The sequence below is a fragment of the Sinocyclocheilus rhinocerous genome, unplaced genomic scaffold (genome assembly GCF_001515625.1).
Source record: "Sinocyclocheilus rhinocerous isolate Xijiao unplaced genomic scaffold, SAMN03320098_v1.1 scaffold722, whole genome shotgun sequence".
Lineage (NCBI taxonomy): Eukaryota > Metazoa > Chordata > Actinopteri > Cypriniformes > Cyprinidae > Sinocyclocheilus > Sinocyclocheilus rhinocerous.
In genome coordinates this window covers 36,949-49,039 of record NW_015638934.1, presented here as the reverse complement: position 1 = coordinate 49,039, position 12,091 = coordinate 36,949, and the positions used below count along the sequence as shown (strand labels likewise).

The 12,091-nt window shown below is 36.8% G+C and overlaps 2 protein-coding genes across 3 annotated transcripts in view; one reads left to right on the top strand and one right to left on the bottom strand.

The window, feature by feature from the left end:
* The first annotated feature begins 2,329 nt into the window (after positions 1–2,329).
* On the top strand, positions 2,330–4,455 carry LOC107750108 (otolin-1-like). Its single transcript, XM_016565374.1, has 4 exons — positions 2,330–2,786; positions 3,660–3,749; positions 3,857–3,928; positions 4,011–4,455. Exons 1-4 carry the CDS (start codon positions 2,330–2,332, stop codon positions 4,424–4,426), a joined length of 1,035 nt encoding a protein of 344 aa, XP_016420860.1. The 3' UTR covers positions 4,427–4,455.
* Positions 4,456–8,420: 3,965 nt separating this feature from the next.
* LOC107750081 (rab5 GDP/GTP exchange factor-like) overlaps positions 8,421–12,091 on the bottom strand; it is a 10,875-nt gene continuing 7,204 nt past the window's right edge. For both annotated transcript variants that reach the window (XM_016565343.1, XM_016565344.1), the window contains exons 8-9: positions 11,485–11,741; positions 8,421–10,141 (exon numbers count right to left, since the gene is read on the bottom strand). In XM_016565343.1, coding sequence (XP_016420829.1) covers positions 9,782–10,141; positions 11,485–11,741 — 617 coding nt within the window. In that variant the 3' untranslated portion in view covers positions 8,421–9,781. The remainder of the gene's footprint in view (positions 10,142–11,484; positions 11,742–12,091) is intronic.

The window sequence follows — 12,091 nt, the reverse complement described above, 5'->3', positions numbered from 1 at the left end:
TATCAATATTTAAAACAGTTGAGTACATTCTTTTTCAGGATTCTTTGATGAATAGAAAGATCCAAACATCAGCATTTATCTGAAATAAAAAGCTTTTGTAACATTATACACTCTAGCATTCAAAAACTTGGAGTCAGTCTATTTTTTTTTATTTTTTAGGAAAGACTATGTAAATTAATACTTGTATTTATCCAGGATGCTTTAAATTGATCAAAAGTAATGATAAAGACATTTATAAAGCCATTTCCCTCCAGAAAACAGCTGAGGCTGAAGTGAGCTCCTGAGATTATCGCTGCTCTTTCGGACAAAAGCTTTTTTGGAGTGACACCAAACAGATTGGAATGAGACTCTGATTTCCTGACTGAGGCTGTTATATTCAGCTGGTCTCAGCGAACGCTCTAGAATCCAGCATCACCCGTCACTAACTATTCCGAGAATGAAAGCGTGAGGAGTTTTGATCCAAGTAATCAGTCTATAAGGTGGCGTTATATCGATGAAAGCTGTGAGCTTGGCACCTGTCCATCCCTTACTGTGCTATCTAGAGTGACTTGGACTATGATAAGAAGCCTATGTCAGAGAGGAAAATTATCTTCCCCCTTTTGTGGTCTTGATAAAGATTTTTTGATTTAGAATGCAAGTAAAACTGCTTTTTAAAATATGTTTGTACACAACTGATGATTAAATGATAAAGTGCTCTTTAACAGACATCTGAAAGCCGTACTGTACTATGAATCGTGGCCCTTTTCAAGATCTAAAAATGATCCCATGAAACTCATACTGTATATTATAAGTGACCTAAAGGCATATATGATGGGGTTTGATGAAAACAAACTTGCATGTTGTTTATTGCACATTTATGAGAATTGAAAATGGGAACTTTAAAACTGAACTTTAAAATGGGGTCTTCTGGGGAAAAAAAAGAGTTTTTGTCGTTTGAAACATTTTTGTTTTATTTTCATTTTTAAGGTTAGTTTTTGTAATTTGTGTTCAAGTCGGCAATTGATGTTGAAAAGACATCAAACTGACATAAAAATTGACCTCAAAAACTGGTCAAATATGCAAATAAAACTGACATCAAAAACTTGTCATGACATTGATTTGATGTAAATTGAAAGTCAAACATGGCCTACATATACATTAAACCAATTTCAGAGTCAGATTAACTTCCTATTGTCACCCAATTACCACTGGAAGAAATTACTGTCCAAACTGAATTTAAAATGATGTTACAGCATCTTGATCAAGTCTTGACTAATATTTGACATCAAATTGATATCAAGGTGCCCACTGGGCTGTAGCGGTGTAATCAATGTTTTCTCAAGTGATACAATCACTTTATATGATGAATAGACTGATAAATTAACAAATTAAAACATTGATCAATTCATGTATACAGAGACAAAATCAAATATGGTGACAAACCAGTAACATCAAACTTCGTTGGTTCTTGCACGTCACTTGAGTTCACATGACACAAGCACCAATGGCATTTAATGTTAGTTGATATATCGCCATATCTAATGTGGATCTATACATGAGTTTATCAATGATTTGAGTGTCTTTCTCTTTTTCTTGTCAATACTGTTGTTTCATTAATGTTTATTTAGCATGCAATTTAACTCATTCCCCGTTTTTGAAAAAAGTTGCCAGCCAACGCCAGCATTTTTGTTGATTTTCTCTAAAATGTCATGGCCCCTGGAATATTTTGTTGTATGAATATCTGAACATGCAATACACCAAAATAGAGGAAATCCTCTACTTTTAAACAACAACAACAACAACAAAAATCTGTTTTATTCTAGCTTCAAGCATTCTTTTTTAAATCAACACTTAGGTAGGGTTCATAAAAATGCAACATTTTAAGCAAAAAGCTGAGAAAATCAAATTTTTATCAAATACTACATCTGAATCATATTCAGTATGATGATCAAAGCAAAGATGCAGTAGATGACTTCCATCAGCACTCCCAAAGCTTGCACAGTCCTTTACCTCTTCCTGGATCCACATTTCACTCGGTAGCATTACGCAGTTCTCATTTATATCGGGTTAGTGTTGATGACCGCATTACTTTTCATATGCATCTGCTTACATACGAGATCACTCGTTTCTGTGTCTTCCTCGTCTGTGTTTTTGATCGGGACATTCTAGACTCATTCAGGAGATGCGTAATAGAGCCCCCCCGAGTGTATAACAGTGAAAACATGGAAACCCGGAAAATTCCATGTTTGGCGGGGAAAGAGTTAAATGTGACTGACATTGATCAATTGCAATTAAACACATCCTTCTTTCGCCACCTTTTATACATTAAGGTTGAACGAATTACAAGGCGATGTTTGGTCCAGTCAGGCCTCTAAATTCTTATTCACTCTTTCTCTACAGACAGAAAATGGGGATGATCTTTGAACGCGCTCTCTTCATAACTGTAATAGTACTGAGCTTTATAACCCTGTGTGACACCATCAAGCCCACTCAGAGACCAAAGTACCAGTACACCAAGAAACCCCCTCGAGAGCTGGTCCAAACCACTGTATATGTAGGCAAGCCTACAGTCACAGCACGGAATGTGGACTACACCAAAACCAGAGAGCGCTTCCCTGCGCACGTCACAGAGAGCACTACAGTTCCTGCTGACAGCTATGTAGACTACCCTACAGACACCACCGCATCTCCCACCACGGCCAAAGACAATTACACACTAGACTACAATGAATGCTACTTCAACTTCTGTGAGTGCTGCCCTCCAGAGAAAGGCCCACAAGGCTTCAAAGGAGATCTAGGACTGCCAGGTCAGCCGAGTGAAGTCATACATTCTGTAAAAATAAAACAGGGCCAGATTTACTAAACAGAGCAAATTAGTGTCAGACCGATGGGAGTGCAAGGTTCTGCGGGTGATCTACTGATAGATGCCATCAGGTCATGTCAAGTCACCTTTATTTATATAGCGCTTTTAACAATACAGATTGTGTCAAAGCAGCTTTAGAGTATTGAACAGGAAAATAGTGTGCAATAATGCAAAAGGACAACAGTAAACACTCAATTTTCAGTTAAAGTCTGTTCATCATTGATTCAGTGATGTTTCAGTGAGCTCATATGCATATTGACCAAAGCAATCTACCAAGAACATTGCAAATTAGTGTAGGGTCGCAAACAAGCAGAGAAAATGATAATCGGGTGCTTGTAATGAAGATAAAAGACATTAAATCTCTCAAGACCTCAGCAGAGGAGCATTAAACCACTCCACAAACAGCATTACCATCTTCACTTATTACTAACCAGATTGACTTTCTGTCAGACATCTACAGAAGTTTTTTTTATTGAGAATTAACAGGGATTTAAATCCAACGTTTGTTTCATTTGAGTCACCCCGATGGTGATTAGTGTTTATTGGGCTTTGCAGGCTGCTATTGATGGTGTGTTTATATATTATGTTGCTCTATGGGTATTCTATAAGGTCAGCCGCAAAAGTAACTGTGCCCATGCCTTTCCATCGCTAATGTTTCACTGCATGTCTTCAGTAAATCCAGACAGTAGACTTTTAATTATAAAGAGGGTTTGCTTTGGTACAGGTTGTTAGTAAATCTGGCCCTTAGAGTGTTATTTACTGTCGGTATGTGGGCGGAAACCTGGCTTCTGTCATGTTGTTTAATGCCATATTGTAGGCCCACCTGGAGAAAAAGGAGCACCTGGACCCAAAGGTATGCCGGGCCCAATAGGGCCAAAGGGCTTTTCAGGATCTAAAGGCGATAAAGGTACATACTTGAGCAGGAGATTATATATGGACACTATATCCTGGTTATTTTTGAATGTGACCTTTTTGATAACATGCATGTTTGAGATTTCCTATTGTTTTCAACAGGAGAGAAAGGTAATCAAGGAAACATAGGACTGACTGGGTCTCCAGGCATCCAGGGAAAGGCTGGAATGAAAGGTGCACACAGTTAACCATTAGGTCCCTGCAAATTTGTATACCCAATAAAGACGAATAAATGCAATATATTTGTACTAAACAGGTGAGATGGGTATTAAAGGTGAGAAGGGTGCAGCTGGACTGCCAGGATTCAAAGGTTCGAAAGGAGAAAAAGGAGATCCAAATTTGAATGTGTCAAAAGGTGATCAGGGAGAGCCAGGCAAAGATGGACCACCGGGACCCCAAGGCATGACTGGTGAAAAGGGTGAAAAGGGTGATAGAGGAGAGTGCGGTTTACTTGGTGACAGTGGCCACAAAGGTGAGCCAGGTGATCCTGGACCACCAGGTGTGCATGGAGACCCTGGTCCATCTGGGCAACACGGCATGCACAATCTAGTGATCCTGAAGCTGGATGTGGGAGACGAGGTGTGGGTAGAGACGCTGAGAGACTGGAACGGTGTCTACTCCAGCAGCGAGGATGACAGCACCTTCTCTGGGTTCTTGCTCTATCCTGACTAACACCTTCTTCATGGCTAGATCTTGAACTGAACTTTACATGACATGGAAGGAATGTACGACCAATTACAGTAGATGTAGTGTTTTCATCATAGAGAGACAGAAGCGTACCGTTTAAACGAGTATTAAAATGAGTATCCCATTTCGTTAACCACATCAGATAGGCTAATCTGATTTCAAAGTTAAATTTGGACAGGAAAAAAACAAACAAACATCGAAACTACATATTCACAAAATTGTCATACAGTGCACGGTATGTGTTGTGAGAGCCCTGTGCATCTCTTTTTATCGACTGTTTTGAACATTGTTAAAACTTTCTGATGAGGAAATAATTGTTTTAATTAGACGACAAGTCTTTTTAAAATTATTTTGCTTTTTGGTATGGTCTTTATTTAGCACTCAAATATCAAACAGTTTGACAAAACAAGTGTGATTTGAATCATTCTGACAATGTTTTCGTCATGTGCCATTTAAGCTTCTTGCTGATTGGTTACATATCAATGAGCCTCTATGACATATAGACAGGTATATTGAATTTTCCACTCAACACATTATTTTTCAAAGAGGCATCATTCCATAAACAGTTCATTACTCATAAGGTCAACAGAATAAACATAAATCATCAAATCATATGTTATGTATTGTATGAAATACAAACCACAATGTAGGCTTTGGGTTGATGGGTTTCTGAGCACTAAAGTAATAAAATCAAGCAAAAAATATCACTTTGATTAATGCTCCACTTTCCTCACAACAAAGTGAAAATGTACAATGTCTGCAAACAAAATTATGGTAGCACTTTAACGACCAATTCTCACTATTAACAAAAATACTAGCATTTTGGCTGTTTATTAGTACTTTTCACAAGTTCGCCTGCCCATCCAGTCCTGATGGTTAAAGGTAAACGATCTTGGCTTGCTGGCCTTAATGGAGGCTCGAACACTATTAGTTAATAGTGAGAACTGGACCTTAAAATAAAGTGTGACCAAAACCACATTTAAATCTGAATCTTGCTTTAATGCAGCGTCATCAAGAACCTAGCTGATGGATTTATAAGACTCAAAAATGACCTAAAAACGAAGCTTTTCGGAACACAAAGACAAAAATGAAGTTTGATATGTCCCAATTTTAAGTCCTGTTCCAAAGGCTAATGGGCTATTTAAGGCAAAACGAGGAAGCTTGTTTGATTTTTGAAACCGAGGGATAAAAATTAAATATCGTAGCCACTTACATTATGAGGCCTCAGGTCCAGATCCAGAATTCTCACTTTGCCTTTGCAGGTACAGTATAGTATATGTCCCAGCATCTTGTTTTCCAACCTGATGTTATGTGTGTGTTGGAGGACGAGGCAGGTGCCAGAAAAGTGGTGTTTTCATGACGTAGTATCCTATGATAAGGCCTTTCCCCATTTACATGCAGCTGAGTGTTACACCCTACAAAACAATGTACTGTGCCCAGGCACAGTCACCAACTGGGGAGTGTTCAGTTCGACTGATATAAAACATTTAATTGTTGCACTCAGTGTAAATCGAGATCGTTTGTGTCGCCAATTTACAATTTACTACTACGACACTGAAAGCTAACCTCTATTGCTCCAGGACTGTTTTGAAAGTGACAGGTCAGTATGATTGTATGTTCTGTTACTGAAGGTGTAGCTGGTGTCTACAAGAGCACCCATCATCCTGGCAGAAAAACCAGTACAACAAAGAAATTCAGCTTTTAGCGCATATGTGACCCTGGAGCACAAAAGCAGCCTTAAGTCGCTGGGGTATATTTGTAGCAATAGCCAACAATACATTGTATGGCTCAAAATTATCAATTTTTCTTTTATGCCAAAAATCATTAGGATATTAAGTTAAGGTCATGTTCCATAAAGATATTTTGTAAATTTCCTACCGTAAATATATCAAAACTTAATTTTTGATTAGTAATATGCATTGCTAAGAACTTCATTTGAACAACTTTAAAGATGATTTTCTCAATTTTTTGATTTTTTTTGCACCCTCAGATTCCAGATTTTCAAATAGTTGTATCTCAGACAAAGATGGTCCTATCCTAACAAACCATACATCAATGGAAAGATTATTTATTCAGCTTTCAGATGATGCATAAATCTCAATTTCGAAAAATTGACACTTATGACTGGTTTTGTGGTCCAGGGTCACATATATTAAATAAAAATAAGAATGACTCGCCCTCATGAACGCTGGGATAACTGTCCAAAGGTAAGACACTGTTAATCTCCTCACACTATTTCATTAGAAACCTGATTAAAGAAATAGTTCGCCTGAAACAGAATGCTGCCTGTGAAATTCCAACATTTCAAAAGAGAAAGAATCAGACCGATTATTTTATATAGTATGTCAAAAACTTTTCTTTTTTGACTACTTTTGAAGTAAAAAAAAAAAAAAAGAAAGTGTATTTTCAACTAATTGGACATCTGGAGTTGACAAGGAGGATTCTGAATTAGGTGTATGCATTAAAAAACAAGGCCAATTTAAATGGATAAAGTTTGATTTCACATCAACAGAAGCACAATTTAGGAAGGTTTAATGTTAAAATGTTCTGCCTTCATGAAAACAGTTCTCATACGTCTATTAATTTGGGTTCTGGAAATAAAAATCCTATTATTTGTCAAACAAAATATTGCACTCTGTTCTCAAGCTAATTGATCACACAGTCTTGATTTTTATAAATATCTTTTCAAAGCAAATAACTCCATAGTCTATACCTTACATTGTGTTTGTCTGTAAAGATAAAACAGAAAAAAACAAGGAAAGAAGTAGCTCAAAAAACATAATAAAGGAACACAGTGTCCAAGTTACATGTTTTACAAATTGCATATGTGAGCCTGGAGCACAAAAGCAGTGTTAAGTCGCTGGGGTATATTTGTAGCAATAGCCAACAATACATTGTATGGGTCAAAATTATACATTTTTCTTTTATGCCAAAAATCATTAGGATATTAAGTAAAGATCATGTTCCATGAAGATATTTTGTAAATTTCCTACCGTAAATATATCAAAACTTAATTTTTGATTAGTAATATGCATTGCTAAGAACTTCATTTGGACAACTTTAAAGATGATTTTCTCAATATTTAGATTTTTTTGCACCCTCAGATTCCAGATTTTCAAATAGTTGTATCTCAGCCAAATATTGTCCTATCCTAACAAAATTAACAAATTTTGACAAACTCAAAAAATTGACACTTGTGACTGGTTTTGTGGTCCAGGGTCACATATAATCAACGTGCTATAATAGAAACAACAAATCACAATTTGCAGTAATAAACCTGTTCTGCAATGCTTACTATGTGGTAATGCTGGGCTGTGGGACAAATTCATATCACCTGTTATTCGGATGAAAACCATCTTTTCTAAACTGCAAAATGAAAGAAAGCTAATAAAATTTCCACTTTACAGCGCGAGTTTACGGACAGTGAATCTCTGGTTTACATTGTGCTTGCACTGTATTATGATGAAAGCATTCGTGAGAGTGCAGAAGTTAAGATGCAATGACAAAATAATTGCTTTTACGTGCTCAAAAGACATGACTGTGATCGGCTACAATGCTCAGAGCTGCAAAGTTTTATGCAATGGGAGTAGATCTAAATGTACATCTGTTCATGGTTATTTAATCTTGGCAGCTGTAGTAGTAAAAAAAACTCCTACTTGTAACACTGATTTCATACGCAAAAATGCTACCCAATCATAGGAGTGTCTGTTTACATTTAAGTCTTAAAGGAGACACGTCTCTTTAAATCAGTAAAGAAAATTGACTTTTATTTTTAATATATTTTTGGTATTTGGTATTTTGGTGCTGATGTATTAATAGTATCTTAATAGTTTGACAGCGGACGGGAAGCTGCTGCTTGTGTGAACAGCAGATGCAGTACATTTACCAGAAAGAGTCCACACATTAAACTTACCAAGTTTTTACCAAGCCTTTTTTTTTTTTTTTTACCAAAACTCATTTTAATATTTGGTGGAAACAAATTAAACACCAGTGCTTTCAGTAGATCATTTTATTTATAACCATTTAAATAGCATACTTCTGGCTTCATACCCAGATCATTTAGATAACTAAATGAGGTTACAATATGTTCGTAATGGGATACCACATACCACAGCAAAACTGTAACTTTGCATGCATAAGCGATATTTTTCATAGGACAAAAGGTCAAAAAGTATGTTTAAAATAATTAACTCACTAAATCATGAAATCAGTTTTTCTTTCATACTGTAACAGCATTTTTTCAAAGTTAAATATGAAGAAAATAAATATATGATTATACATTTTTAAATAGATTCATTTGTTACACTGAGTGAATTCTTGTTTACTAATGCGCTGGTGTCCATTAAACCACAAGCTCATCTGTAGCATAACTACTGTTCATCACAGCATGCCTTAACAAATCCTAGCATAACAATAACCAGAGTAAAGATCACTTCACACCGGATTCTGAGTGACTCAACTATACTATTAATAGGGCAGCTATATAAATTTAACCCACACCGGTTCTGTCCTAATTTTTAATTCTCAATTCAAAAGACCACTAATGCCAATAATAATGGCCAGAAAACATAAGGAAGCCGAGTTGAAACTCTTAAGTTGACTTAAGTTGAGGCAAAACTGAAATAAATTATGTGTACTAATAAGTTATGTATTCTCATATTTCAGTGAGTTGCATAAAGCAATACAATCAGTGCAAGAAACAATACATTTAAACAATTTATAATTAATACCCACCATCTGTCTAAATGTCTCTTCTTGTCCAATTAAAAATGAACGGAAAGGAGGTCAAGAAGAGAATCTATATTATTATATCACAGCGAATCTCATGAAAACATTCCCAGGCCATATTTCACCCCAAAATCAATAGCTTATCAAATGCTTATTTTTTGAGACTAATGATGACAGTTTGTTTTTTTTGGCATTGTAACATTATTTTCAAAACAGCATAAAACATTTATCTTTTTCTTTGTAGTTCTCGTTCTCAGTAGTGATTCTCACTGGATTCTCAGAAATGCAATACAATTTTTAACATTTATATTTACACAAATGAAATGCAGTGCAGCCAATACCACCATGATGACATATAAATACATTATAATATCAAGTATTGTTTTTTTTTTGTTGTTGCCACGAAAAATCATAATGGTCCTAAAACTAGAATTCAAATTCTCTTCTAATTATTTGTTTTCATTTTGGAGTAAAATCTAAACCTATGACCGCTGATCACCCTATAAAGAACCGAAGTGTGAATGTATTCAGAGACCATCACTGACCTGCAGACAGAAGAAATGCGGGGAGAATCGCCAGTTGTTGTCAGTCTGTGCCCAGTTAAGTTAGGAGCTATCCAGCGAACTTCTGCGGCTGTAATGGAGGAGGCAGGCTGTCGCCGCCTATGTTGTCTGAGTCAATAGTGAATGCTGTAGAGATGTGTGTCTGTACAGGAGTCCCTTCCAACATGCCCAGCACTGAGAGCTCCTGGCCTTCGCTCCATTCGATGAGGTCTGTTTCCAGAGGCCGCGTCTCCTCCGCTCTCCTCGGCTCCAGCTGTGGTTCTGCCATGCAGCGCTCCTCTCTAAAGCCGGATGAAGCGGCCTTGGGACCCGGCGGAGACGATGCACCGGACATGTAGAGCTCAAAGTCTTCATGACTCAGGTTCAGCGACTGCGCATCAAGCTTCTCGATGAACGCCACGGCGCAGCACTGCAACAGGAACGAGTTCAGAGATGAGCGGCCTGATTAAAGAGCAGCCTTAGTGCTGCGTTCGACACCATAGATCATGACATACTCATAGATCGATTACAAAACTATAATAAATAAGCTACCACTAAATATTGTAGAAACGTAATTTTCTGTAAAGTTGCTTTGCAACGATTTGTATCGTGAAAAGCGCTATACAAATAAACTTGAATTTAATTAAAGAGCAAATCAAGATCCTACATTACATTTATTCATTTAGCAGACACTTTTTTCTGTCTCCTAGATTGTATTTCTACAGCGTGAAAGTATGAATTTACGAATGAACCACTTATTTTAAAATCTTCCCGCTCTACGGACATTTGTCATGACATCGGCTTCAAACTTAAAAATGCACAAGATATCTTTTGTTAACTCTACAATAAGTAAATCCACTTCACCGGCTAATAGAAATATACAGAGCTACCGCGAAAACAGAAGTTCAAACACAACACTTGTTTCTCTGACGCATAAAATCTATAAGCAACTATTTTCTTGAGATAAAAGTTTCCAGAAAATTCTTTTAGTAGTTGTGTTAGTTATTCATCTATCTTTTTGTTTAAAAAAAATACATATCACATTTGTGTCTTCTTGGTAATAGAGGCATCTCACAAATCCTCCAAACTGGTCAGCTGACAAACTTCCTCCATTTAACATCATTTTTATTTATTCAACAATCCTCCTTGATTGTTCTTTGCAGTTAGAGTGAAATTCCTTAGCTGGTGCCCCGAAATAAAACAAGCAAGAAGTCACACAATAATCTGGTGCACCCTATGAAGAACTGCACAACTTAAGTGCATAAAAAGTCTTGTATGCACCACATAGTAACAGATAAAGTCGATTTTGTTTCTGAAGACCATACTTAATGCACTAGAGTGTTTTTTTATTGTCTGGCATGACATCTCTTTGCTCTTCTGGTCTGTAAATGTGGCTCGGTCCCTCTGTAAATGTTCACCTGTGGGATTTTTTTACCTGTCTAGCAGGTGAAAATGGTGCGTCTGATCACTTACTAAAACACCAGCACACTTCACCTCAAAAACACATGATCTGAGGAATCATTTATGTCTGGAGCACAAATGCTTGCAGGATGACACAAACTGAAGTTTAACACCTAGAGGTTTCCTCACATCACTAAGAGTACTAGCATACTAGTAATGACTGACATAGGTATGACTGAGATGACTGACATGGAGTGCTGTGGATTTAATCCAGGCTCCTGTAAATCATATAGTAACCACCAAATCTGAAAGTACTTTGTGTCTTTGCTAATACTACCACACCGAAAGCATGAGGTGAAAGTGAATCCTTACCAGGTTGGTGAAGTAATAGCCGTCCTCTCCGCTCATGAGGCGGCTGGGGTTGCAGAAGCGGGTGATGTACTGGATGTTGGAGTGTAATCGAGGTGGATTGGCCTTCAGCACGATGTAGACAAGAGTGGGCAGAAAGTCATCAGCCGAGGCGGCGGCTTTCTTACTGCCCTGGACGGCAGTCATGATGTGTTTACTACACCTGGTGACACACGCCAACTTCTCCTTGGGAACCTTTTTAGAGTCCAAGTCAATCAGGTCTATTAAAAAAAAAAAGCGTTACAACATTTATATGATGCATGATTCATCAGTGCAGTATCTTTTAACAACAAAATGCTTGATTTCATAAACTGTTATCAAAGCGTAATGCATTTCTCTGCCTCTTAAAAGACATTAAGTGTTTAGTTTTACTCAGAAACTACGAATTATGGAAGTGAAATGCATTGTAAATGTGAATATAAAAAAAAAAAAAATTATATATATAAAATGTTTTTTAAAGACGTCTCTTCTGCTCATCAAGGCTGCATTTATTTGATCAAAAATACAGAAAAAAAACAGTAATCTTGCAAAATGTTATTACAATATAAAACAATGGTTTCTATTTTAATAT